Below are 27,245 nucleotides of genomic sequence, written 5' to 3'. Positions count from 1 at the left end.
GATGTGGCAGACACTCTGTGGGTATGGGCTGAGAAGAGGCAATGAGCCAGCACTGTTTCCTTGTGGCCAGGAAGGCCAATGGCATCCTGGGGTATATTAGAAGGGGGGTGGTTAGTAGGTCAAGAGAGGTTCTCCTTCCCCTCTACTCTGCCCTGGTGAGGCCACATCTGGAATATTGTGTCCAGTTCTGGCCCCCTCAGTTCAAGAAGGACAGGGAACTGCTGGAGAGAGTCCAGCGTAGGGCAACGAAGATGATGAAGGCAGTGGAGCATCTCCCTTATGAGGAAAGGCTGAGGGAGCTGGGTCTCTTTAGCCTGGAGAAGAGGAGCACCTCATCTAGGTGTTCCTGCTCCAGCAGGGTGATTGGACTAGATGATCTTTCGAGGTCCCTTCCAATCCCTAATATTCTGTGATTCGGTGCGATGGGACCAACGCCGCCGCCCTTTCCCCCGCTCAGCTGGCCGGGCAGGCCGGTGGCGGCGGGCAGGTAACACCGGGTCTTCCGCATCGGCCGCAGCGCCACCGTCCCCGACACAGCACTACATGTCCCGTCGTGCCGCGGGCGTGGGGGGCCTCCCGGCGAGGCCGTAGGCTAGCTGCCAGTGGATCGCCTGCTCGGAAAGCAGCTCGGCCCTCGGCTTTACCCCGATTTCGCGGGCAACAAGGCCCGATATCATCCTCCGCGCCGCCATAGCTTCGCACCACTCCTGCCTCTTCGCGGGCGATGGGCCAGCGCACTCCGCCTGCGTGGCGTCTTGCTGTCAGGCACCCGCGCGCGCGTCCTGCTATGGTTCCCGTAGGGCGGGGGCGCCAGGCGGCGTGGCGGGCCCTAGCAGCGCGCGGGGCGGAAGCAGGTTGCCGGGGGGACGCGGCCTGGCTCGGCGGCGGCACCGGGATGAGCGGGAAGGAAGGTGACGGCGGCGGCGCGCGTGCCTCTCCCTCTTCCCTCCCCCGCTACCGGCGGCGGCTGGAGCCGGCGGCTGCGCCCCCCGCCGGAGCGAGGCGAGCTCTGCGGCCCCCTGAGGGTCGGCGCCGCCGCCGCCACCCGTAGCGCAGGGGTATGGGCCGGCGCCTCCGGGGTGTGCGGCCCGTACGCCCGCCGCCTGCCGCCGCCGAGGGGCGGTCCAGCCGCAGCCGGCGGCTGTGTGGGCCCGCGGGGCCGGTTCAGGTCCCTGAGCCGACAGGAGAGCTGGCTGAGGAGCCAGAGCAGGGGGAGGCCCTGCAGCTGGGAGAGGGTGGGAGTGTGAGGCCCTGCCCTCAGCTAGGGGTCCCCTTCAGCTGTGTCGCTAAACTGCCCATACACCAGGATAGACCACGGCTTCAGAGGCGTTATCGCCTTCCCGTTTGGGCTTTACAGAGGTGCCTGTGAGTGTAGCTTTGGAAATCTTCATCCTTGGTGGTAAAAAAGCGATTGTTACAGGCCAAAAGCTGAGCGTGCGTTAGGCCTCTAAAGTGCTTGTAGCAGTGACTGACTTAGTAAGGCAGCACTTGCTTTGTGGCGTGTGTGTTTGTTTGGCCTGGGTGGTCACACAGATCTGCTTTCAGCCAGAAAGTAGGCTCTGCAAGGAGGAAGCTTGTATTTTTTCTTTTTTTTTTCTTTTTTTTTCTTTTTTTTTTTTTTTTTTTTTAAGTAAGGCTAAGTTACTGTTATCACAGTCTGTGGTTTTCTGATATTCAAGTTGCTGGTTATTTAGTGGAACTTCTCTCCCTATTTCTCTCTTCCCCCTCCCCACTTCAGGAGAGCCTGTTTTTTCCTGTAGTGCATTATGAAGTTTCCAACTTTTGGAATACTGCAGAGAGCTTAATTCTCTGCACTCTTTCAGGGGTTGTGTTTGCAGTGTTTTCAGCTGCTACAGGAAAAACAAAACCCTGAACTCATGTCCTAAGAGAAAAGAAGGAAAAAATTATTTTCAATTTCCTCTTTTAGAAAGTAACCATGCCCACTTTTGGTTTTGGTTTGGGATAATAAACAATCAAATTGAAACATTTTAAAATCCAGTGCTCTTCTGTAACTTTTAAGTAGCTTCCTTTTGTTCTTTTAAGGAAATTGAGAGAACTCCACATATTCAAAAATGTATGCTTGTATTGAACAGTTTGCCAAATTTTGGCTTCTGTTAGGGACACAAAGCATACAGCTACCACAAAAAGGGGGTAGTGAGAGGAAGAAAGGGTTGAAATGAGAATGACACAAAGAGTCAGTCCTAGGTGAAGGAAGGACGAAAGGAAGAAACATAAGGGTAACAGAGCACTGGAACAGGCTGCCCAGGGAGGTGTTGGAGTCTCCTTCTCTGGAGACATTCAAGACCCGCCTGGATGCATTCCTGTGTAGCCTCATCTAAGTGTTCCTGCTCTGGCAGGGGGATTGTACTAGATGATCTCTTGAGGTCTCTTCCAATCCCTAACATTCTGTGATTCTGCAATTACAAAGTGCAAGTTGGTAGTAAAACACAATCCAAAAGAGATGTGTTCTGGGTGAGGGTTTGAAAAGAAAGGCTAAGGATAAGGCATATAAGGCCAGTTGAACTGAACAGCTATATCGAGGTGAAAAGAAAATGGTTAATAGGCAGAGTGCAAGGACCAAAGATAAACTTGTGTATGTGGATAATGGTAGTCTACTTAAACTATACCTTGCTGCTTTTACTGATTACTGAAGACCCATGTCATAAATAATTACAGTAATGAAAAAACATACAGTTTGAATGACCCCTGTCAAGCTGAATATTTAAATTAATTTCAAAAAAAATGAGGGGAAAAAATAATCCTGTAGGCCCTTGCTGACACAAGTATTGCTCTGCAGCTGTTCCCTTACAGCAGGAGTAGGAGTCGTTACATTTATACAGTCCTAAAATTACATTCACTCCTTTGAAGGCAACTGTGAGGCTGATGTGGCTGCCGGGGAAAATGAGTTTGACACCCCTGCCTTAGAGAAAGGAAACATAAAAGGGTGTGAAGACCTTACCAAAAAAAAAAAAAAAAAAAGAGAGAGGCTTGGGATCCTACCATAATCATCCATTGAGATTGGTAGGGTTTTTTTCCTAATTTTCACTAGGAATGTAGTGGAAAAAGAAGCATGCTAATATGAAGATGATGTCAGTTGGTAATAAGGTTCATCCAGTTGCCTTATTATATTCTGTAAAATGTGGCTACAGTCAGGAATGCTCTGAAGACAGCATTCTGATGCTGCTTATGTGCTGGCAAAGCTACTTTATTTTTAAATATTTATTTTTTTTCTGTGTATCTTCTATTAATAGGATCGGGTGGGTTCAGAAAACGAAAGCATGACAATTTTCCACATGGTCAAAGAAGAGAGGAAAAAGAGAATGTTAATCCATCTTCAGCTTTGATGATGTCTTTTAAATGTAAGTAAGCATTTGGAATGCCAGATTATACAAACAAGTGGTGTAGAAATTTCTAGGAAATTACTAATACGTAGTGATGAAATAATCCAATTTTCTCTGAGGGATAAACTGGAAACTAGTTGGACTCATGCTTCATACATTTAGAGCTTGTTGTTTGGCTTTTTGTGCAATAAAGTCCTGAGAGTGGGGTGTCACATAGTTCTGCCTGACTCATGACATGCTCTGTTTTTTATTCTACCTCCCGCTCCCCCTCCCCGCCCTGCTTGTGCTGAACCTGATGCAAAGCAAACTGCATAAGTGTTCAGCCAGACAAAGGGTGACTGGGCCCTTTGATGGCAGAAAACTGTAAGATCTGCAGAGGTGTAATGCAACATCTGAGCCATGGGGACAAGAATAGGTGATGGCTACTTTTGGGGGTATTGAGAAGGCACTAAACTGTTGATTTCAGCTCTGGTGCATAGATGACTAAGTTACTTAAATGTAAATCTGGGTGCATTGATTTGTGAGTTGATAGATGTTTATACATGAACTTTTAAAAACTAAGTGTTTAGCTAACTAATATAGACGTGTATGTAGGCATTTCAGTTTGAATGCCTTTTTAAAATTAGTCTGTATTTCAGTTTCTTTGCATAAGCAAGCTTAAACTTCCCTCCAACCAAATTGTTTCCATAGGATTTTGCACAAACCCAGATTTAAACTCCAGTAAATTTAGTTGAACTTTCTTATTGGACAAACCCTAACAAGGCAAAGTTGACCTTCAGAAGCAAAAAGCCTTGACAGAAGAAGGAAGGAGATGTGATGCAGGGAACGGATTAATTGTTGGTGTAAAATTTTCCCTGTCCCTCTTATTTTTTATGAAACTAAGGAGAGTGAAGAAGTCAGAGCTGAATGGCTGCTGTGAATGGTCACTTCAATATCATATAACTTCCTTGCTTTCTTTGAAACAGATATTTCTTTTTTTTTTCTGTGTAAATCAGCTTGGCAGATGATTAACTTTGACTCCTGAACTTTTATATTCAGTAACATACATGCACTTGTACTTGAATGGAGTAGTGTAACTGTACTTTCAATTTTAATTTTTTACCTGCGTATTAGTTTATCATAAGGTTGCCATTAATTCAAATTTAAAACGACACTTGTTTCCCTTCTTCCTTATGAGATCAAGTCAGCAGCACTTGGTTAATTTCAGAAAGGATGCAAGGAACACAGTTTATTGAGCTTTTCAAAGATCCACTTTGTATATTGCACTAGTGCTTATAAGCCCCAGATGAAGACAGTAGTGATCTTTGTCTCTGCATCAGGCACAAGTGTTAAGAAAAGGTGTGCTCCAGATGGCTTATGATTGAGAAAGCTGTGTAAGGTGAACAAGAGTGGTGCACTATTTCTGTGTATGTTGCCTGAATCTAAACAACATAATGTCTAAAATGAAATAGTTATACACATTTTGCTCTTTTTCATCTCTTTGGAAAAATGTCATACTTGAGTTGATGTAGTTATTTGTTGGCACCAAAGATTTCTGCAAAGTTAATAGGAAAATGTCTTCTATAATAATGATTAATCAAAAAACAAGGAGTATTGGAGTATTCAGTTACACCTTTTTTTTTTGTTTTGTTTTGTTTTTTGTTTTTTTTTTGTTTTGCTTAATACTTCTTAAATATGACAGCGCTCTGATACAGAGAATGGATAGCGTCTTTGTTTGTAAGGTTAAGATTTATTAAGTGTGATTTTTAATGCTCTGATTCCGCACAACCAAAATCAATAGAGTCTGAGTCTTTGCTTTCAGTGATAGATTAGACATTCAAGTGGAGTGTGTCAAGGAAAGGGCTGTGTGGTCTCAGTGTTTAAGCCTGGAGAATCCCCCAAGTTCTAACCCTTTGCAATTTTAGGCAACAGTACAGTAGGTTTTCTTGCATCCTTTTAGGCTAGAGATTACTGTATTCGTTTACTTCAGGTCCAAACCACTTCTCAGTAATCACTAACAGGTTTAAAATCTAACATAAAAGTCTCATAGCCACAACCGTCCAGAAGAGAATGGTGTCGTTGCTAATATTGTAGATCTTCAGAATAGTGAATTTCCTGGTAGATGACACTGGTAAATGGTCATTAGAAATGTCATGTATGGCATCCTATGAAGAGAAGTAGCAGTCACCCACCCTCAAATTCCTGTCATGGTGATCTGAGGGAAGATTTCTTCTTGATCATAGCTCAGTCATGAACTTGACTCAGAATTTGGAAGAAACACACCAATCAGACATGATTAAAACATCAGTAGGAATATTTGTGACTTAGCTTTGAGTTTCAGAAGAAGGTTGGGGAGAACACAGCAAAATAAGAGGAACCAAGTTTTTATTAAGGCGATGAGAAATACAGTTCCTTTTGTAGCTTCATCTAAACTTTGCTTGCCAGCAAGCTGCTATGCTTTTCTAAAGGATATTCACTTGTCAGACCCTTTAAAAATGTAACCTCTTAGCTCATTTTCACTGTCTTCTCGCACAGACACTTCAACACCTCAGACAATTATGAAAGAAATGTGTTGGATTTCTTATAAGTATCTGCTAATGGTTTATTTAGTGGAACAGTGGTCTATGAAATGTTAATGGTATCTGTGAAACATTCATAATGTTCATAACCAGACAGACATCCTCTTGTGTCTGTGTTCATTGCAGTTAGGCAGAAAGCATGTACATCAGTAAGTCAGAAATCTTATTTTAAATAATTGATCTCGCTTTGTATTAGTGCTTCTAGTTCTTAGGGATATGAATATACTTGACTTTTGGCCAAGTCTAGCGATGTGAAATGCAACCTTTCTTTTTACTAATTGGTGCATTTTTAACAGTGTGTATGCCTTAGTCAAATGCCTTTTGTGTTTGGTTGGGGTTTTTTCGAAGACTGGTGAATTCTATTTACTAATGATTGTAGGGTTTTACTTTTTAATTTACCTTGCTGAATTTGGGTGAAATTTTAATTCAGCTTCCTGAACAGCAGTATTGAAGGCCCACAAGCAGCTTCTGTAGCACGGGCTTTCTGCTTTTGCCTCATGCTGTGTACATGTGATAATGATACTTGTTACTGTGATGATTGACTCTGCAGCGTTTCAGTTAGAGCTGGACACCAGGCATGATAAATATGAACGACTTGTGAAGCTCAGTCGTGATATAACTATCGAAAGCAAAAGGACAATATTTCTGCTCCACAGGTTTATCAGGTGAGTCACATTGAGCATGAAAGTGTTCACAGAAACCTAGAAACTGCCTTGCAGTGTTCTCTGTGTTTGTATTTAATAGCTGCAATGTTCTGGTGGGAAGAATTTAATCAGCTTCCAATAAACATTCTTTAGGATGTGTGGGAGTTAATGAATGCACACTCCAGTTAGAGAATTGAAATATGCTGGTTCAGGTTTCTCAGTTCGTTTTATTGGCTTATTAAACAGGATCAGAGTAGTAGAGTGTAACAGCAGATGAGAGCTTTCCAGCTTTCAGCAAGCTTGGAGAGAAGAGCATACACCCTTCCTTCAGGTTGGTTGCATCTGCAGTTACTTCCCCATTTTGGTTTTTGCAGCCCCACTCAAGGTCAGCCATACAAAGAGGAGGTGACCTAGGTTCTGCTTACTTCAATACATACTGCAACCTAAGAGGCTTTTGTGTGAGGTTCTGAGCTTCTAGATGTGTTGTCTTCTCATAGGCCTTCAAACAATCTTTGGAAGCCACAAAAAAAATTTGCAGAATAACAGGAAAATGTGAAACTCTGCATAGACTGTTGTATAAAATGTTTGCTGAATGTATCGAACATTGATCTTCTGCGATACGTTTTTAACAGCTCTCCCTGTTCCTTTTCCTAAATTTATTTTTTGTTATCTATCAATGAAGTTCTGCTGTAGTAGTATTTATAGTTAACTATTTATAGTTACCATGCAGTAACAGTTATAAATAGGGATTATGAAGTTGCATTTTTTTTAACTTGGTCTTATTCTGCGAAGAGGCGTTGAGATAATTCTAGTCAATGCTACAGCCTTGACTGTAAATAGCTACTCCCACTGCAGGGGCTAGATAGCTGGGAACTGGTAGAGGAAAGAATAACAAAAACCTCCTCTTTACTCCAAATTTTAGATTCCTGTTTTGTAAGACATTCCTGGGTTTGTGAGACTGGAAGCTTTCCATGCTGTATTTTTGTTTCCCTCTCCTTTGCTTTTAGCTATGATATTATTGTGGCTTTACTTTCAGAAAACTGCTTATAAATGTTTTCTCAAGATCAGTCTCTCAGTAGTTCTTTAAATAGACTGTAAACTAATATACCATATAGATTATTTGGGGGTGGGGGAGGGGAAGTTTAAAGGAAATTAGCCTAACTAAACTTTAAATGCCAAGTATATGTTGTGGTTGTGAATCAGATATTTCAGGTGTTCCAAAATAACATAGGCCATAATTACTTCCTAAAAGAAAATCGTATGTAGAATCATAGAATCATGAATTGGATTTTGCAATACTGTAATGTGTTGCAAAATATTTTGTGTGTTGTTTGGTTTGTTTTTTTTAAGAGGTTGACGGACTTCTGCAAATACTGCTACTTTTCCAGAATATGTATATATTTAAGCCTTTGCCTGTGTTTCTCGTTGCTCTTACTTAAGTGATAATTAAAACTCTAGTCTGGAATAAATATCATGCTACCAAAACTATATTGGGCTGATTGATTATTTTCATTGTAAGAATCTACAGAATTTCAGAATCTGCAATAGGTATAAATGAAAGTTAAACTGCTTCTCATTCAGGTATCGGTTTTGCTATATCCTGAAGTTCTGGAAAATGTATTAGTTAGTAAAAGAAAATATGTTATCTTTTTTAGCTATTTACTCATGCTTTGAAAGCTGTTCTTTGAGTTTCTGTTTTATGATTGCAGTGCTCCCAATGGGGAAGAAATACTAAATGAATCTGAAGTCAAATTAGATTCTGTCCGACGGAAGATTAAGCAAGTTGCACAAGAACTGATTGGAGAAGACATGTATCAGTTCCACAGGGCTATATCTCCAGGTAAATTATTTTTAAATAGGGAAAGTACGCTATTTTGCAGTAAGCTCAGTTTCTCTTTACATAGAAATGGTTCCTCTTCATGCCGCAGGTCTGTATTTCGCACATTTCTATGGTTATAAATGAGAACTCAGATTAATCTTTGCCATTAGCAAAGTTAGCTCTAGTACTAGAGAGGCTATTGCCCTACAGTGTTCTGTCTGTGCTGCAAGCATTAAATCAGTTGATATCTGTTTCAGTCACAGCTTTTTCTGCTCATCTCTGTAAGCTGCAGTCTTTACTAACATCCTTGAGATGCTGAGTCCCAGTGCTTTCGTGACTCTTGCTGCCAAATCATATTTCTTTGCTGAAACTTTGCTGACAATCTGAATCTTACCTAAAATTGTTATGCCTTGTTTGTGACAACTTATAAGTAAAATATGTATCTGCTTCTTCAACATCTTGGTCATGGTATACAAGTGTCTCACGTTTATCAGTCTTGTTTTAAACATATTGCAATCCTGTATATCTTTCCTTATTCATGAAATACTTCTTCAGCTGATTTGCTAAACTGGCAGTAAGTACATCTGTGTAGTTTACAAGACAAATAGTGCACGGGTTAACTTGTACTTATGTCTTACACAAACTTAAGTTTGTTAAGGTGAGCCAGCTCATAAGTGAAAGCCCAGTTTGGCACTTCTGAAGGAGCTTCCCATGTTAGTCTTCAATGGCTCTACTTAAGTTCCATAAGTCCTCTTACCTGTGGTGCGTTGGGCTGTTCAAATTAAATGTAAGTAGTTATTCTTAGAATGACAATTTAGGATTTGTGTGCATCTTGCTGCTATTTATAGCTCAGTACTGTAATAAAGCAATGGAAAGAAAGAGAATTCAAAACTCCAGCGCTATGGATGACCTCAAACTGTCAACATTACTAGTCCAAGTATATTATGAGTATCTTGAAATGCTGAAAGTTGTCTTTGGATTATTATTTTAAGTAGTGCTTATAAAGCTGAAAATTGAAAATCCTTGCATTTGGTTTTATGAACAAAAATTTTGGAAGCTTCGTTGAGACTTGTAAACCCTGTCTGAATAACCCCTGAAGGTTGTAGTCCCATATGAGTCATATAATGCAATCTATAGAACAACGACACTTGTGGTCTGCTACCTCATGCATCTTTGAGACCTCATGATACAAGCTGTCAGCCTTGCCGTGTGAGCAAAATTATTATGGGGTGACCAGTTACTCTGCATCAGCTGCTTCACCTCAATTGTCTGTTTTCTTAGTATGTGGCTTTATGTGGGCAAGTTCAAAGAGGCATACCTGCATCTATTTTTACCAAGGGGCAGCTTGCCTGGAGTTAGCTTGCATTTCTCTCAGATGTAATAGAGTATGCCTGCATAGCAGATATATGGAAAGAAACTTATCACACTGTAATGTCTGTGTGTACCCATATCTTATAAAGTGAGTGACGAAACCTGCTGCTATGTTTCTACTTCCAGATTCTCTCCTCTGAGTAAAAAAAAAAAAAAAAAAAAAGAATTAAAAAATACACATTTTACAATCTGAAAAGTTAGATTTTGATTTTTTTGATTTTTTTGATTTTTTTTTTTTTTACATCAAAGATATGTAAACTTAAGCTAGCCATAGAAATCTGAAATTAAATAAATTAATGAAAAAAATTATGTTCGGGTTTGCTTTGTGTCTTTGGTAAATACTCATACACAGTCAGTAACACTGATTCTCCTGTATAACTTGTTAAAGATATCTGTTAATATCAAAATGGACCTAAATAAACTCTTTAGGAAACAACTGAAAATATACTATTAGAAACAATTCAGCTTTTCTAAAATTTTTCCCCAGTGTTTTAAATCTCAGCCTCTTAAAATGACTTAAGATGTATTTGTCCATTGTGGAGCAGACCAGATTACTATAGATCTCTAGCAGAGGAAGTTTTGGGCCTGCTGCATGTGTATGATGACTCAATGCCTCCACAGCTACATAATTAATAGAATAGAGCAGAATAGAATATTTCAGTTGGAAGGCACCTACAGTGATCATCTAGTCCAACTGCCTGACCACTACAGGGCTGACCATGATAAAGCATGTTATTAAGGGCATTGTCCAAAAGCCTCTTCAACACTGACTGGCTTGGGGCATCCACCACCTCTCTAGGAAGCCTGTTACAGTGTTCTTTTCCGTCTCAGTAAAGGAATGGCTCTGAATGTCCAATCTAAACCTCCCCCAGTGCAGCTTTGAGCCATTCCCATGCATCCTATCACTGGGTACCAGGGAGAAGAGCTCAGTACCTCCCTCTCCACATCCACTCATGAAACTGTAGAGAGCAGTGAGGTCACCCCTCAGCCTCCTTTTCACCAAACTAGACAAGCCCGAAGTCCTCAGCCGTTCCTCACAGGACATTCCTTCCAGCCCTTTCACCAGCTTTGTTTCCCTCCTCTGGATGCATTCAAGGACCTTCACACCCTTCTTGAACTGTGGGGCCCAAAACTGCACACAGTTACATACACAACAGCACATCCCTAACACTTGCATGAGACTTCAGTGAGATGTCTTAAAGAATTTTCTTACTACAGTCTTAAGACAACTGAAGAGAATGAATCTTGTTGACCTCTCTAGATAAAAAGGAAGGATGACAAAGAGGTATTAATACACTAAATAATAAGAGGGAGGAGAAGTAGGATCTGCTGTTCATCTTTCCAGCAATCAGATATGCAATCTCTCAAACAAATGCTTGACCCTTGTGGTTTTGTGGACAGACCTAAAAGATAAGAAATACGCAGCCCCACATTGCATTTTTACAGTTAGAACTAGGAATGGCTCTACTTTTAACTTTTTCCTGTGTTCAGGTGACACCAGTGAGTGGCAAGTCAGTGAAACCTCATCAGCTGCATAATACTGCTCAGCCCTGAGATCTCCTCATTGTTTCTGTAATTAGGTAGTTCTTGCCTCATTAAGAAGACTGTATATAAAATCTGACTGAAATATGTTGCCTTCATTCCATTTCTGTAGGTCATCCACAGCATCTACTTAAATTCTGGCTCTTCTATACGATGCTTCTCTGTGAGGAGAGTTTGTGCCAGCTGGTATTCATTGAGCATGTTTTGTGAGGGTGCATGTTAGAACATACCTGTCACTGGGAAGACAGGGAATACGTTTAGGCATTGTTTAAATGAGCTTATGTGTATAACAAGTATGAAGTGTAAACCTTTAGCCAGAAGTTTATTCTTACCTTGTTCATTGAATTCTCCACTCCAGTTAGTCATTGGGATGGCAAAAAGAAGAAATATGCTTAAAAACTTGCAGATCTTGATTATGCTGAAGCCAGGTTAAGGAGGTGTCAGAGATGTGAAGATGCTTGATGTCAGAATTGTGAAGCTGCGATAGAAAACCTAGAGACATGAAGAGTGAGGGGACAGTTAGATGAAGAGAAACCGTAAGAGGGAGTGCTTTATTTCCCCTACCCCCCACTGTTTATGAAGAACTGTAATTGGGATGGAAGCAGTGATAAGGGTTAAGAATGTTGCTTTTAGTTTTGTTTTTAAGTCTAACGTTCTTTAATTGTTCCTTTGCTTTTTTTTTTTCCAGTGGAAAAATCTTTTGTGCCTTCTTGAAACTAAATTTAGCTAGGAACAGTGCTACATTTTTTGTCTTTATGTATTTCCTAGAGCTATAAGTCTTGACCTTCCTTTTACCTAGTTTTCAATTTTGATTTTGTATTTTGAAGAAATTCTGGAGAACTAGTTAAAAAGGCTTTTCTGAACAAAAATGTAGCCATTAACTGTTTTTTTTCTTCAAAAAAGAATAAAGAAACGCCTATGTCCCATATCTCAAAAGCAGCATGTCCAATTAACCTTAAACTTCCTAAAAATATTCTCCTTTGTCTTGAAACCAAACATGAAACATCCTCCTGTTCCCCACCCTACCTCTCGCAGAAAGAGTAAAAGGGATTGAAACTGGGTTGATAATGGAAACCATCATAGCAGCCCTAAATGGGGAATCATGACTGTCTGTATAAAAAAGCTGCCTAATACGTTTTATTCAGTATAATAGCTGTTAGCCTATAAATAGAAGAGTACTATGAGTATAATGCTTGGGAATATTGTTTGCCACTTGTAATTGTTAAATGCTTTTTTTGGGGTTACTCCAAGCAGTTGTTCTTTTGACTTGAAGATAAAACAATTCTGGCAGAGCACTAAAGGAGTTTCATGCTTTCCCTCATTAAGAATAGTGCTAATGGCACGCAGGACATTTCCCCAAAGGACACTTGCATGAGCTCAAACACTGAGTATAGCACTAATTGAACAACAACAAAAACTGATGACTGTTTTCTACACATTTCTTAACAGTACAGATTGTCCCAGGGGATGATTAAACAAGCAAACAAAGAGATACTGAAATAATGAAGTCTTTTTTTAATGTAGAGCTCTTCATTTGTTATGTTAGAATGTTCTGCTTTGTTGATATTTTTAAAGCTTTAATATTTGTAATATAGAATTCCTGCTCCTTTGCCCCACTTAGCAGTGTATACCTTATATATCCTGTGAGGAAATGTGTACTGTTGCTTTAAAATAGTTGTGAGACGCTGAGCAAGGAAAGGACTGAAAAAGATTGTATGAATTTATGAAGGAGAGGAAGAACGTTTTCAGGATTTTATCTATGTATATATGTGCGTTTGGGTATATAACTCTAAAATACCAAGGCAAATATCAATAGTATACAGAAAAGACCCTGCCTTAAGAACAAGAAGGAGACTGCTCTGCAACGTGTTAGGATTCATGGAATTTTTCTAAGCTTGTTCTAAATCTATGCTGCATAAATGCAAAAATTGTGTAATGCAGAAGGAAACTAAGAGTTGCTTGATAGGTTGGCATTGGGTGGGATTGAATGGACTAACATGATTTTGTTAAATGAAATCATAGCTCTTTACAGTGAGGTCATTATATTCTGCTAGGACCAACTATAGATGTGGTATTATCATCACAGCCGATAGCCATGCTTAAGACAAAATATGGAATGAGGAGCCCATAATTCTTCTGGAGCTTCCTCAGTAGCGTGGCGCAGAGTGATGAGAGTAGATGCAACTTCAGCATTGCTGGCTGACCTTTCTGTTTGCTATGCGCCTGTGGGAGCAACAGTGGTGAGTGGAGTGATGGGCACTGAGAAGCTCATTAGCTCTTTATCATGTCTGCACTTGCCCTCAATAGGATTAGATGATGAGGCTGTAAAATGTCAGCACCTTGTTGAAACTATCGCTCTGTGACTGCTTCTGCTGATGATGACGTGGGAAATTCTGTGTAAAAGTTCAGTGTTGAGGCAGTCTAACACATCATTTATCTTGTGCAGGCACTGCTTGTGTTCTGAGAGAATGATATAATGGAGCTTATTTCTGTGTCCTGCCTTACACCATTTGGAGTCACATTAAACGTGTAATCATACTGCAACAAACTGCACTGCTGGATTGGACCAAGCCAGTTAAGTCTGCGTGGGTGAAAAGACAATATTTTAATTGTGCTAGAATGCTGGTTTTTAATGGCAGTATGTAGGACCAACAGACATGGTGCTCTAAGAAGTGTTGTGGAGATGAGTGAGGTCCATCCAAGCAGGCCAAATTTAGGTTACATTGGGTTTTTTTGGTATTGTATGAAGGGTGCAGATTAGAACATTAAATAGTTCCTTTAGTTTATGATTTCTGTCTTACTTGTTTTTTCATTCTTTCATTCTTTTTCACTTGTAACATGGAAAGAATATCTCATACTCGAGCTGTGCTAGCTGCCTTTGTATTTATAAATACCTGTGTATTTCTGGAATAATACCAAGGCAAAGAACTATACTGCCCATCAGGAACAGCAGAAATGGGACTGTTTTCTTCTTAAGAAAGTTTGAAAACTGTAATTAAAATAAGTGACATTTAATCATAGGTTGGTGATACAAAGGAAAAGCTTTTTACTGCATGAGGAAGGTATCATGAATTGTAAATGTCTCACCCAGCAAAAAACTTGAATACACCTAAAACTTGAAAGGAAAGCTGTCCGTGAAGGAAGCAATCAGGTTTCTGCAAGATGGTGAGAAAACATAGTAACACAGGAACAGGATGTAACTGAAGAATTCAAGTTCATCTCTTTGCTGTTGTGGGTGAGAGGTAAAATGCCAGAAATGGAAACAAAGTTTCCTGATTATACCGGGAAAATTGACGGAATTTGCAGTGAATAAGCTAATATTTATCAGATCTAATTTTGTTAATTTTTTTGTTTCTCTATTTTTGTTACTTTCTCTGTTTCTCTGGTGTTCTTCCATCACCAAGTATGCCAACAAACTTTGTGAAACTGATTTTCTTCACCATGCAAGTTGTTTATTTGAAATTTGATACCTTCAGCTTGTTGAATTTTACTGCCTTTTGGCTATTTCTGGTTCATGCCTTTTAACTAGGGTTAAATTCAGCAGGAGCTGTTGAGGGCAGCCTAAGTCCATAAGAAAAGCCCTATACAATACAGTCTTTTAAAAATGTGTACTGTGGATGGGGCCAAATGAGGATTGTCCTTTCCTAGTTCTAACTTAAGACCTAACTGTCCTAAAGTCCTGCAGTACTATTATGGTAAATACTGCAGTTATATGAGAATCTGGAACTGCTAATGTTTGTCTCTCAGTTCAATTTCATAGCTAGCAAATGGAGGAGACCTTGTGTTCTGGCTCAGGAATTTTTTTTCGACCCTGCAGCTGTTAAGATCAGTCATTCACAGACCAGATCTCTCCAGCCATTACAGGAACCAAGTGCAGGTGGAACATGAGAGGAGACCCAGAAAAATCTATGAACTTTTTTTGTTTGTTTAAAATCACACAGGAGAATGTGTCATAGAGGAACTCCATTGCAGGAAACAACTAGTATAGTGCATTGTGGTTAGAGTTTTGTTTTTCAGTCATATGGTGAGAAATAGGGGTTGCTGGGTGGCGATGTACCTTTTTACTGTCTCATCAGATCTATATTTATGAGGATAAAGGGCCATTACTGATACTTCAGATGTGCTGGTGAGTTGGGGCTGTTGCATGGAAACAACATCATCTTGAGGAGAACTTTGGGGTTTGAACTGAAGAAGCTGTGTTGTGTTAGGTGCTCTTCCTTCTTTGACCATTGAGCATCCAGGCTAAGTCAGAGATTTCTTTCTTTGGTATCTTGAACACTTGCCCTCAAAGTTGTTAGTAGTGTAAAATTTGCCGTCTAACTGAATTACTTTAAAAACTTTGTGTCAATTATCAGGGCAATTGGAGGTAGTCAGAGAGATCAGGAAGGCTACTTTTCACAGGACTAGGTGCTTTGTTTGTTTGTTTGTTTGTTTTTTAAGAACTGGTGTAGAACATTGGTTGCCACAAAAAAACCCAAAACACAGCACCCCTCAGAACAAAAAAATTGGTTACAAAAGTAACTGTGGTACATCCTCTTCAAGTAGGAGCAAAATTAAAGCTTGTGAATTTCTCATCCACAGTAAGCCATCTACAAAAAAAAGAAAAACCCTAGCATTTGTCATATGTACATGTGTTTCTAATAACAATAACAAAAAGGCTCAATTAAACTCATCTCTGCAATGAGAGATTAAAATATTCTTTGCAGTTCTCTGCAGGGGTTTTGTACCTCTTGGGGGAAATGATTTAACTCTCACAGGCACCCATGCGTATTAAACAGGTAACCTGTCTTTGTTTCTGTAGTTATTGGGAACCTTTGACTTCATGATCACTATCATAAAGCAGTTGGATTGCTTCACAGCCTCGGTTTTAGTTTAATTATTTAAGTTTTTATCACTTGTGGGTGGAAAGAGACCTGTGAATCTAAGGAATCATTGCCAAGTCTGCAGGGAACTTAAATGGAAAAGACTGAGGCATGAATTGTCAGTTTCATCTGAAGAGGATGCTGACTCTAAAGCAAAATTATTTTATATCTGTATTAATACTTTTAAATTTTATTGTTTGCACTTGTTTTAGTTGATGCACCTGATCAATTATTTGCTTATTTGACCAGTTCTTCCTTTCATTGATCAATATGCCCGTAGAAGTGGGTTCTTGAAGTCTACCATCCTTCCTATATTCTGCAGAGCTTAGTGGTAAGGGCTCTCCAGTTTAACTCTGGGCTTTCTCAGTTTGGGATTTCCATAAGAATATGACTGCTTTTTCTGGGTTTGTGGTATTTCTTGGGTTTGTGGTGTGTGCAGGTGTTTGTTTGTTTTTAATCAGAGTGTAACTTGTAAGCCTAAACACCATGATAAGATAGAGCTGTGGCTGTGCTGTTCTGATTTTGCAGTGAATTTGCAAGTGGGTAGATTGACATGACCTGCCCTGTACTTAATGTGGCCCACCCTTCATGTAGTGGTCCTGGAAGAAACTTGCTGTGTGTATTTTCCTACCATCTTTCTAGTGGCTGCTCTTGGCCTGTGATTCCTGCTGCACAGTTTAGGGCAAGAGCTGAGGAAGAGAACACAGGTTGTCATCTGCTTGTGTCCTACCCGTCAGCACAGGCTGCTCTGTGGACAAAAAGATGCAGTGCAAGAGGAAAGGAAGAGGACTAAGGGGCAGAAGGAAAAAGAGTTTGAGAAGAAATAGGGAGAGAAGCAGCTTATTTGAGAAGATGGTGGGTACCATTGGCGTTGCTAACCTTAAGAGCTAGAGACACAAAATCCATTTTAACCCATTTTTTAACTGTTGAACAGATATTTGAAGGAGGAAATGGCACAAACAAAATTTTAGGAAGATACTTTCATATCTTATTTGATCTGGCATTCTGAGTTAAAACTTCCATGCATGCATGTATGTCTTGGGTGGAATTAGATTTTGTTTACCTTGACTCCTGAAATTAAGGAACTTCTATTAATTACTCATTTTTTAAGTAGAACTATCTTTTCCTACCACTTACACATTCATTTCACTCTTGGATTGAGTGCTTGAATTACCTGTTTTTTCGAACAAGCCTGATTTGCTAAGTTTCTTAGAGAAACTGCTTAACAGTTCTTTCTCAGAACTTGTGTATGTCGATAGGATAGATGTCTTGAATATCAGCTGAGACAGCTGGCAAAAAAAATGCACAAACTTTCAGCATAAAATCTCCTCCTTTATAGCTAATACATGCTCAGAAGTTATCTCAGTATAACTTTCTAGTTCTCACGTGGAAAATAAATTTTCAAAATACAGAAGGAAGCTGTTATACTGGGTCACTGTAACTTGTCACTAGTACAAGCTATTTATATATAGTAAATGTAATAAAATATCAAAATACTTAAACATTTTTTTTACCTTATATCTATAATTTTAAGAAGTGCTAGTAGAAGTAATGCAATGCTTTTAATTAGGATTTTTGGTCTGCATACTAAAAAAAAAAATACATAAAAGGCAGTCTTACAAACTGTTCCATTACTGGCAGCTCAATCCATAAATAAGCCAATTTTGGAATACATCCAAAACAAGAGCATAAGGGGAAAGGTATTGTTGGATGTTGTAGTGAAATGGGATGGAGTTTTTCACCTTGGGGATTATTTGCTGGAAATAGCGGATGTCCTACCATTAAGCTAAAACATAACATGTTTAAACATCCTTCTACCTGCACGTGGAAACACCTTATTTCAAGGTCTTGGGTCATTGAAGTGTCATGTTATGGCTACTTCGGGAAGAAGGACTTTAAAAGGAAAGAAAAAAAAAGTCAAATAGGCATATTTTTTTGCAAAGTAGTTGTAACCAGGATTTTTTACCGGTTTCTTTGTAATGGTATCAACTTTAAATGAGCTTTTCTAAGGCTTACTTCTAAATAGTGATAGATAGATAGATAGATAGATAGATAGATAGATAGATAGATAGATAGATAGATTCCCTAACTGTGAAAAGGTGACACTAAATGACAAACCAGACTGTGTGTGTAACATTCACATGGTGGTGTTAAACAGAAGGAGTGAGGAGAAGAGTGGAACATGTCAGCTAGGGTGGAATGGTGGGAGGAAGCAAAAATGCATGTGTGTGTCTATACATACATATAAGTATGTCTATAAAAAACAAACAAACATAAAAATAAATGAACAGTGGAGCCAAACACTTATCCTGGAAGAGGACAAAGTGTGTGTGGAGAAGTAGTAAAGTGGACTGAGCTGAAACTGGAAGTTATGATTGACTGAGAAAGATGTTTACCAAAAAGTTTGAGGGCTGATTTGATCTGAGAACTTGGGAAAATGACAAGATGATTCTTCATATGTGATAGTCTTTTCTTCAGATAGCAGAGAGACAGTCTCACAGATGTGGTCATGTTGAGTGCTGCTGTATCTGGTGGCTCGCAGCTTATCCACAGAAAAAGCCAAAGTTTGTAATGAATTACTGGCTGTTACATCAGAGGGTAAGTAAGGAAAAGAATGGGTGATGAAATCTACCTCTCTGCAACTTCTGGAGTTATTTATCTTAGAAGATCCTGAGTAGCTTTTATCTAGTATTCTTCCATTGCTTGTGCCCGGCATGCTTTACCTGAATGTAGTTGATTAAATTATTGTATTTAATTGGCCTCGCAGTTCCCTGTGTGTGTTTTGGTTTGTGAACAACAGTACTGAATGTGGCTTTGGTTGCTGGATGTTTATTCTGCTTTTCCCAGTGCTGCTGTACAGAAGCATAAAGAGTGCAGGCTGAATTACCTTTCTGAGTGGCCTCCACTTACCTTGTAAATACATATTCAAAAGGAAAAAATGCAGGTCACTCATCACATTTTTGTGATTGCAATGTGGAAAATTGCCTACAATTGAATTTTCCCTTGAAGTTACCTCTATTTTTTCTGGGATATTTCCACCCTCATCTGTTATTTAAATTCATGTTCTCTTTGATTTAGACTTCCTTTAATCCAGATGAGGTCTGAATTTGCTGCTTCCTCCATATCTCTGTAGGCTGAGGTTCTGGCCCTGTAGAGGTCAGTTGAGGATTTAAAGATTATTTTAACAGAACCAGGATTCTACTTCTGATACCCTTGGTCACCTCCACATTTTCTCACTTTGCTCAGTGGAAAAAATACTGTCTAATCCTGGCCCTCTTGCAGCATGATATGGCACTGTCACCTCTTTGCTTCTCTTGAAATGAAACCATCCCTTTAAAATGGTTCAGAATGGCTCTGCTGGAGCCATCCCTGCGACGTTACAGTCAGTTCCTTTAACATCCTCTGGTGCTTTCTCTGTCCATAGCTCAGATGCGCACATGCGTTGGTTTTTGTCTTCAAAAATTTCAGTATGGTCCTACCGTGGATGTTTGTTCCAGGTTTCTGTTTATGTGTGTGTTGTTTTTTTTTTTCTACCAAGAGTGTCAGCTTCAGCTTTTGGCTTATGAACTTTTCCCACACGCTTTCCCAAATCTGCTCTCTGCACGTAAGGAAAAACTGACAGAAGCTGCAAAATCGCTGTCTGAACATTCAAGCTCTTTTTTAGATCTCACCTTTGCTGTAATGCATACAGAAAATCACCATGTGCTAAGTAGGTAGTGAGAGGTAATTGTGGCAGGTGGCTGCAGATGGCATACAAATTTACATTTATTATCTCATCTTTTATTTCCTTGCGAGCACGCCAACTCCTTATTCCCTTACATGTCTTGTTTTTAGAACATAAGTTCTTTCAGACAGAGCTGTTGTTCAGTTGGACATCACAGCCCTGTCTGGTTGATTTTCTTTTTTTGGTCTGAATTTGTAATAAAATAACAGATGCTTTATCCTGAACATGAGTTTCACCTAACCTGCACGTTTGAAGGAACCTTTTCACTAACTCCCACAAAATAGAGAAGCGGGAAATTCAGTTTTAAATGAGCATCTACTGTTGCTGGTAAGATAAACCAAGCAAACTTAGTTTTCTTTATTTGTGTTTTTTTGATAGGTGAGCTACCTCCCTTGCTTTTGATTTATTTGCAGTCTGTTTCTCTGCATTGTGTCTTGTGTCTTTGTCAACATGTAGAATAGTAATCTGCACTCCAATCATACAAATGTTGTATTTTAAAAGCTCCATTATCATAGAATCACATAATAGTTTGGGTTGGAAGGGACCTTGAAAGATCATCTAGTCCAACCTCCTGCAATGTGCAGGGGCATCTTCAACTAGATCAGGTTGCTCAGAGCCCTGTCCAGCCTGGCCTGGAATATCTCCAGGCATGGGGCATCCACAGCTTCCCTGGACAACGTGTTCCAGTGCCTCACCACCCTCATTGTAAAAATTTCTTTCTTATATCTAGTCTAAATCTTAACTCAATTTATTTAAAACCATGACCCTTTGTCTTATCGCTACAGACCCTACTAAAAAGTCTGTTCCCATCTTTCTTATAGGCCCCCTTTAGGTACTGAAAGACCCCAACAAAGTCTCCCTGGAGCCTTCTTCAGGCTCAACAACCCCAAATCTCTCAGCCTGTCCTCACAGCAGAGGTATTCCATCCCTCTCATCATCTTTGTGGCCTCCTGTGGCCCCTCTCCAACAGGTCCATGTCTTTCCTGTGCTGAGGGCTCCAGAGCTGGATGCAGGACTCAGGTGGGGTCTCACCAGAGCAGAGGGGCAGAATCACCTCCCTCGACCTTCTGGCCATGTTGCTTTTGCTGCAGCCCAGGATACAATTGGCCTTCTGGGCTGCAAGTGCACATTGCTGGATCATGTCCAATCTTTCATCCACCAGTACACTCAAGTCGTTCTCCGCAGGGCTGCTCTCAACCCCTTCAACCCCCAGCCTGTGTTGATACTGGGGGTTGCCCTGACCCAGGTGCAGGACCTTGCACTTTGTCCTTTTGAACCTCATGAGGTTCACGCAGGCCCACTTCTCGAGCTTGTCCAGGTCCCTCTGGATGACATCCTGTCCCTCAGGTGTGTCAACTGCATCACTCAGCTTGGTGTCATCCAGAAACTTGCAGAGGGTGCACTCAATTCCAATATCTGTGTCATTGATGAAGATATTAAACAGTACTGGTCCCAAAGTGGACCCACGAGGGATGTTATGAGGAGCTGCTGTTTGGTGTGTTTCTGAGAGTAACTTTATACTGATACTACAAAAGGTTCTGAATAAAAAGTGCAGTTGGAGTAAAAACTTGAAAATGTTTATTTCTGGTTTATCTTGGTCTGGTTTCTGTACTTGAGAAGCGTGCTATATTAAATGGTGTTTCAATGCTATTTCTGGGTTATCTTAGTTTTCACTTTTTGCTAATAACCTTAAAATAGTCTCACTTAAAAGATTTCTTAAAAGAAGTAATTGTGAGCATGGATCATTGCTGGAAAGTTCAAATCATTAGCTTAATTCTTCTGCTATTTTTGCAGGGCTTCAAGAGTATGTTGAGGCAGTCTCATTTCAGTATTTTATCAAAACACGATCTTTGATTAGTGTTGAAGAGATCAACAAACAACTAATATTTACAGCAGAAGACAGAGAAGAAGAAACAAACGTGGTAAAAGTTTTTCTTTTCTCATGTGACAAACATCTTTCTGGGATGGAAATACAATGAGTAGGCTTAGTCACATTTTTAGCATCTGATTAAATAAGGCCAGTTAGTGGAATGGTATTAGGTATATGTCTGGGCTTTGACTCACTGGTTCAAAACATGCTTTTTATTCTGACAAGTAGTAAACTAAATCTGTGGGATACAAGTTTATAAATTTCACATCCTTTTTATTCAGAGCAAACTGAACTCCTGGTAAGGGCAAAGATCGAGGGCAGTGAAATACTAGCAAACAAATGTGGATGAGGGATTTTTGATGGCTGGGACTGCCTGTAAGTCCTATTGGTGTATAGTGATGTAGCAAAAGTTGGGGGAGACAAATGAATTCAAAGCAGGATGAACTCCATGAATTAAATCTTGCTGAACAGGAGGCACGGTATTCAGCTTCTGTTAAAATGCATTGCATATGTCTTAGCTTGACCATTTTTACTTTCCTGGAGTCAGTCATGATGCCTCCCCTCAGAGGACGAGTTTGTGTCCCATCACACCTTAGCCCTGATACCGTATCTGCTGTTTCTTGACTTGCTCTTACTCCTACCCTGCCTTAAATAGAACTTTTTTGCATAGGGACAAACTACTGCCACTGACCACAGTAAACTGGGCACAGTTTAGCATATGCTAAAGGAGTGCATATGCAGAGCATATGCTACTCCTATGCATATGCTACTCCTTTAGATGAATTACCAAGTCTGTTTCTGTTGAAGAGATCCTGCTGTAAAGCACTTTTTATTACTTCTTCATTCTCTTGCTAAGATATTTGCAAAGAAGCCAAGTTTTTAGCGTAAGTTCATTTGCTCTTCCCAGAGCAAATTGTGCCATTGTGGCACACTTGTTTTAACAAATTGTGAAGTTGATAACCCCTGCATAAATGCCTCTGACCACATTTGTGAATTTGGGTGGCTAGCATATTATGGGAACAAGAGAACAGAAAGAAACCTGTGTTCTCTCCCAAGGTACCAGTATTTTGGCAAGAAAAAGTATTGAATACTTGGATATAGGAGCAAACCTGTAACTTCGTGATGAGTTTTCTTCAATAAGTATTTCTTTGGCCATTTTAATGAGTTCAATTGATATAAAATGGATCTGAGAACAGTACTTAGAAGCTTCTTGTAGAAGATATGTTTTGAAATTCAAGACGCTGTTACAAAATGTGATTTGTTTTCATAATGCAGACTCTTTTTGATTCTTGTTTGCTTTGGTAGCTTTGGACAGACTGTTTAGGGAAAATTTAAATCTATTAGACTGAGATCTGTCAGCCAAAAAAACCCCACCCACAACTGCAACTAAATGTTGGTACAAAGGCATGATAATTCTGTTTGCAAATAGTGATACTAAAAGCAGGGTACGTTTATCATGCTTGCTAGAATGGAAATCACAGCTCGAGTGGAAATGATGCTTTCATACCTTCTAGTATGCTGGAAGGAGATTAGTACTTCTGATATCAGACTGTGTGGACGTGCCGTGCAATTCAATTTTCCAGAGTGTTTTTAATTACCAGTTATGTTACATAAGTTAATGTATGTTTGAACCATTATAGACTGTTTTTTTGTAGTTTTCTGTGCTGGATTTTGTTCTGTTCCATCCTCAGACCTCCAATTCCCACGATAAACAACCACACACTTGCAGCCTGAAGGTGACGCCCGTAGATTACCTGCTGGGAGTGGCTGATCTGACTGGAGAGCTGATGCGGCTGTGCATCAGCAGCGTTGGAAATGGTGACATAGACACGCCTTTTGAACTGAGCCAGTTCTTACGTCAGATTTATGATGGTTTTACTTTCATTGGCAACACTGGACCTTACGAAGTATCTAAGAAGCTGTATACCTTGAAACAGAGTCTGGCAAAAGTAGAGAATGCCTGCTACACGTTAAAAGTACGGGGATCTGAAATCCCAAAGCACATGCTGGCTGATGTATTCTCTACCAAAACTGAATTAATTGACCAAGAAGAGGGTCTTTCTTGAGAAGACTGTTGCAACTCAGAAGGGAAGAGGACTTAGAGAAAGCGTTTTGTTATGGTTTGTGGGGTTTTGACCCTTCTCAAAGCTTTTTAGGTAGAGACATTTTTAGTTTTATCTATGAGAAGGTTGTTTGCAGCGGTAATTTGTAACCAAAAATACTTTTTATGATGTGCAAGAGAACAAATGTTTGACTGTGTCCCCTTGCTATGGAATTTCCTGTATTGCTCCATTGTATCTTCTTTCAGAATGACCAAAATTTCCACTGCACTCTATGCTGGTGACTGTCATTTGTGTGAGTCACCTCAAACTGTTGTGGTTGCTGTTATCAGTTTTCAGCAAGCACAGCAGTGGAAAAAAAATTGTTAGGTACTGTTATTTAGCATTATCCACAGATTTCTACTGCCCCCTGTTTTCTGAGTATTTGGGTTCTATACTCATGTCATACCTAAAACAATGCTCCTATATATGTGTAAGTTCATCCTTTGACTTGAATCTGAGGTGATCTCAAAGGTGCCATGCAACTTAAGTTTTGTCTGGTTAATGCTTTTGTGCATGAAACTGAAGCTAAGTCAACTTTTCATTACTTGATCATGAAGCCAATTGCACCAGGTGAATAGTACTGCAGACTCATTGTTTTGGGGCTCCATTTAAATTGAGCTCTGTTCAAGTTAACACTGGGACTTCGCAGTTTTGATTTGAGCTAGAAAATACACACACACACACAAAAGAACTGTGGAGTGTATTGGTTTACATTTTTTGTGATACAGTTTAATGCAGAATCTGACATCTTTCTGTTTGTAGACAAAAGCACAGGACCTACCAAGTATGTTTAACATGAATAATTTGGTGTTAGGACAAGCAGTTTTTGGCCAAAACAAGTGCAGTGTGGTGTTGGAAGAGTGTTCTCCGTTGTTTGTGCTGCCCTGAGGACCTCCAGTGGGATTGAACTGGTATAAGTGAAAAAGGGCTAGCCAAGCTTTGAATATCTGTTTGCAGGAACTATATCATATGCATGTTCCTATGGAAAGGAAATTGCAAACAGAAAAAAGGCAGACATTCTGACTTCCATGTTTATCTTTGAGGTGGGTATGTCACTATTGGCAAAAAATCAGGGCTTTCTGCTGGTGTCTGAAGTTATGAAACTCTGATAATGTACATTATGCTAAAGGAAAACAGATAAAACAACATGATCTTTAGACTCCAGGAAATAGGCCTCCCAACTGCAATTGAAAATACTGCATGTTTTTTATTTCCACTTCCATATGCTGTGATACTGCCAATATTTTTCCCATGAGCATGTCCTGAGTAGCTGGGATTATCTGATATATGGACAGGAATGGGTAAATACAGTTCTGTCACATTTTTCCGTTGTTTCCACAGAAAGCAATATGTGGTGGGTTGAAAAAGGAGTGGCTTTTTTCCTATTGTTTAATACTATTTTTTACAATAAATTCTGAAAAGCAGTCACTGCCTGTACGTTGGTCCTTTTGCCTGTCAGTCCCAGCAGTAGATAATGGTGTGAGTTTCCCACTGTGCAGTACCCAACTTGGAAATTTCACTCTATTCCTAAATTCATACTTTGAGGGGCACTTTATAATGCTGAATCTCTTTTTTTTTTTTTTTTTCTCCCTAACTTTATTCTGTGAAGCCTAAAAACTAGTTAGAATAGAAACTTCGTGTGATCATCTCAAATTTAAAAAATGCAAGGGATTCAGATTCCGAACAAGTTTATCACTGGAATAAATCTGCAACTGTACCCACATTTTTACATATCTCCTTGTTTTCTCTCTGTTTTTTTTTTGTTTTTTTTTTTTTTTGATGGGAGGAGGGGAAAAAAAGGAGAAGGATACTTGTTAATAAAGATTGGTTTGGTTTTCATTTTCTCCCAGAAACATATGCATCTAGCATTTCAGTTGATACAGGTAAGAGTATATTTGGCACAGCTAAATTTACGGCAAGTAATTGCATGTTGAGTGTATGTGTGTGAAGTGAAAGCAGATAATTACTGGAGATATTGTGTAATATTAAGCAGAGGTTTACCTCTTGTCCCAGCAGCTAGCTATCAGGTGGAATTTAAAAAATGGCTCAGTTTGAAAAGGGATGAGATGAACTCCACTATATGGCGGTGCTTGGCCAAGTGACGTTCTGCCTCTGAGCCATGGGGCGAGCACACAGTGGCCACAGCTTCAGTCAAAGTGCTGCTGCTTTGGTACAGTCATTCATTATTTTAAAATTACAGCTAAGAAGTGTACTTTTTCTAGCAGTCTTTAGCGATTCTTTCAAAGAATACATATTCATTCTAATGATTTTTAGATTTAAATTTTCTGTGAGGCTTGAGAAGACTTTTTAATGACAGACATGATTTCTAAACTTGAGACTGCTTGCCCGTAATCAAAAGCTGTGAATAATTTCTAATAGGGAGCAAAGTGCATATGTGGTGTATTAAAACACCAACACAGATGGGAAATAGCTAATGGCCTGCAAACCTCCTGCTCAAGGAAATATTTTCCCCAAAAAACAATTACACTGTAGCTATTTGAAAAGTGACAGACATTTATCAGCAAAACAAGCTGCTAAACAAGCAATGGCAATTTTCCCATTTCTTAGCCCATTACTCTGTGGAGCTATTGATATGTTTGGTTTATGGCCAGAGCAGGACTACGTCATAGCAGATGTTTCACGAGGGCAGCTCTGTGTGCTAAAATCATCTGCCTTTCTAGAATATCCTTTCTCAGAAATTATTTTTCTTGATGAGTTCACTTTTGTCCTGACTGTTAATTTGCAGTGAGGAAAATAAACCCAACTGCATGTAGCTTTCCAGAACTGCCAGAGACGTTATGCAAGAGAAACTTCCTGTTGACAGGACACGTATGTCTGTCTACTTAAGAGTTCTGCTTACTTGGAATTTCAGTGAGTTTATTGAAAACGAAAAGCAAAAAAGTTAAAATAGAACCTTATTATAATATTTAGCATGTTAAGTGCCTTATGGAATTCTATGGACTGGATTCTGGCACTGCCCTCCAAGAGTTTGCAATTTAAGAGTAGGCAAAAGAGTAACCAAGACAAACAAAAGGAAGATAGTAGAAAGCAGGGGGGAGATGAAGCAACGAGGGGAGGACAGGATTTTTACCAGAAGACTGTGTGTGTCAGTAGGTTGGTATGCCGCTCCCCATTTTGGAAAATAAACTTGTCAAAACTTCAGAAGGTCTGGGGTATGACAGTAAAGGGTTAGTTGGGAAGGGCAAAGGCAGTGGAGAGGCAAAATGGAAGGAAGTGAGGTAGAGACAAAGGGGGGAAGAGTGGCGAGGAGTGGGACAGCATGGAGGAAGAGCGGGCTGAGCTGCAGGGTGCACATGTGAGTAGGCTGGGACTGGGGAGGACATGGGACAGGAAGAGCCCTGCAAGAACTTGGAAACAACACTTCAAAAACAGGTGACTCAGCTATAAAGAG

At 39.8% G+C, this 27,245-nt stretch overlaps 1 protein-coding gene across 2 annotated transcripts; it reads left to right on the top strand.

Annotated features, from left to right (window-relative positions):
- The first annotated feature begins 827 nt into the window (after positions 1 to 827).
- TSNAX (translin associated factor X) lies at positions 828 to 25,556 on the top strand. Of its 2 annotated transcripts, XM_082047839.1 has the most exons (7): positions 833 to 911; positions 2,044 to 2,074; positions 3,252 to 3,359; positions 6,450 to 6,564; positions 8,253 to 8,383; positions 21,656 to 21,783; positions 23,423 to 25,556. In XM_082047839.1, exons 3-7 carry the CDS (start codon positions 3,344 to 3,346, stop codon positions 23,795 to 23,797), a joined length of 765 nt encoding a protein of 254 aa, XP_081903965.1. In that variant the 5' UTR covers positions 833 to 911; positions 2,044 to 2,074; positions 3,252 to 3,343; the 3' UTR covers positions 23,798 to 25,556. The 2 variants fall into 2 exon arrangements, with proteins under 2 accessions (XP_081903964.1, XP_081903965.1); XM_082047838.1 differs by lacking the exon at positions 2,044 to 2,074 and having other exon boundaries at positions 828 to 911.
- The last annotated feature ends 1,689 nt before the right edge of the window (positions 25,557 to 27,245 follow it).

The sequence above is a fragment of the Streptopelia decaocto genome (genome assembly GCF_964273445.1).
Source record: "Streptopelia decaocto genome assembly, chromosome: 3".
Taxonomy (NCBI): Eukaryota; Metazoa; Chordata; class Aves; order Columbiformes; family Columbidae; genus Streptopelia; species Streptopelia decaocto.
This window is presented reverse-complemented; position numbering and strand designations above follow the sequence as displayed.

What these genes read in the sequence shown, in the direction of transcription:
- TSNAX (XM_082047838.1), top strand. An exon ending in TTTGATGATGTCTTTTAAAT is followed by an intron (nt 3,360 to 6,449) that starts GTAAGTAAGCAT and finishes TTGACTCTGCAG; the next exon opens with CGTTTCAGTTAGAGCTGGAC. An exon ending in CCACAGGGCTATATCTCCAG is followed by an intron (nt 8,384 to 21,655) that starts GTAAATTATTTT and finishes CTATTTTTGCAG; the next exon opens with GGCTTCAAGAGTATGTTGAG.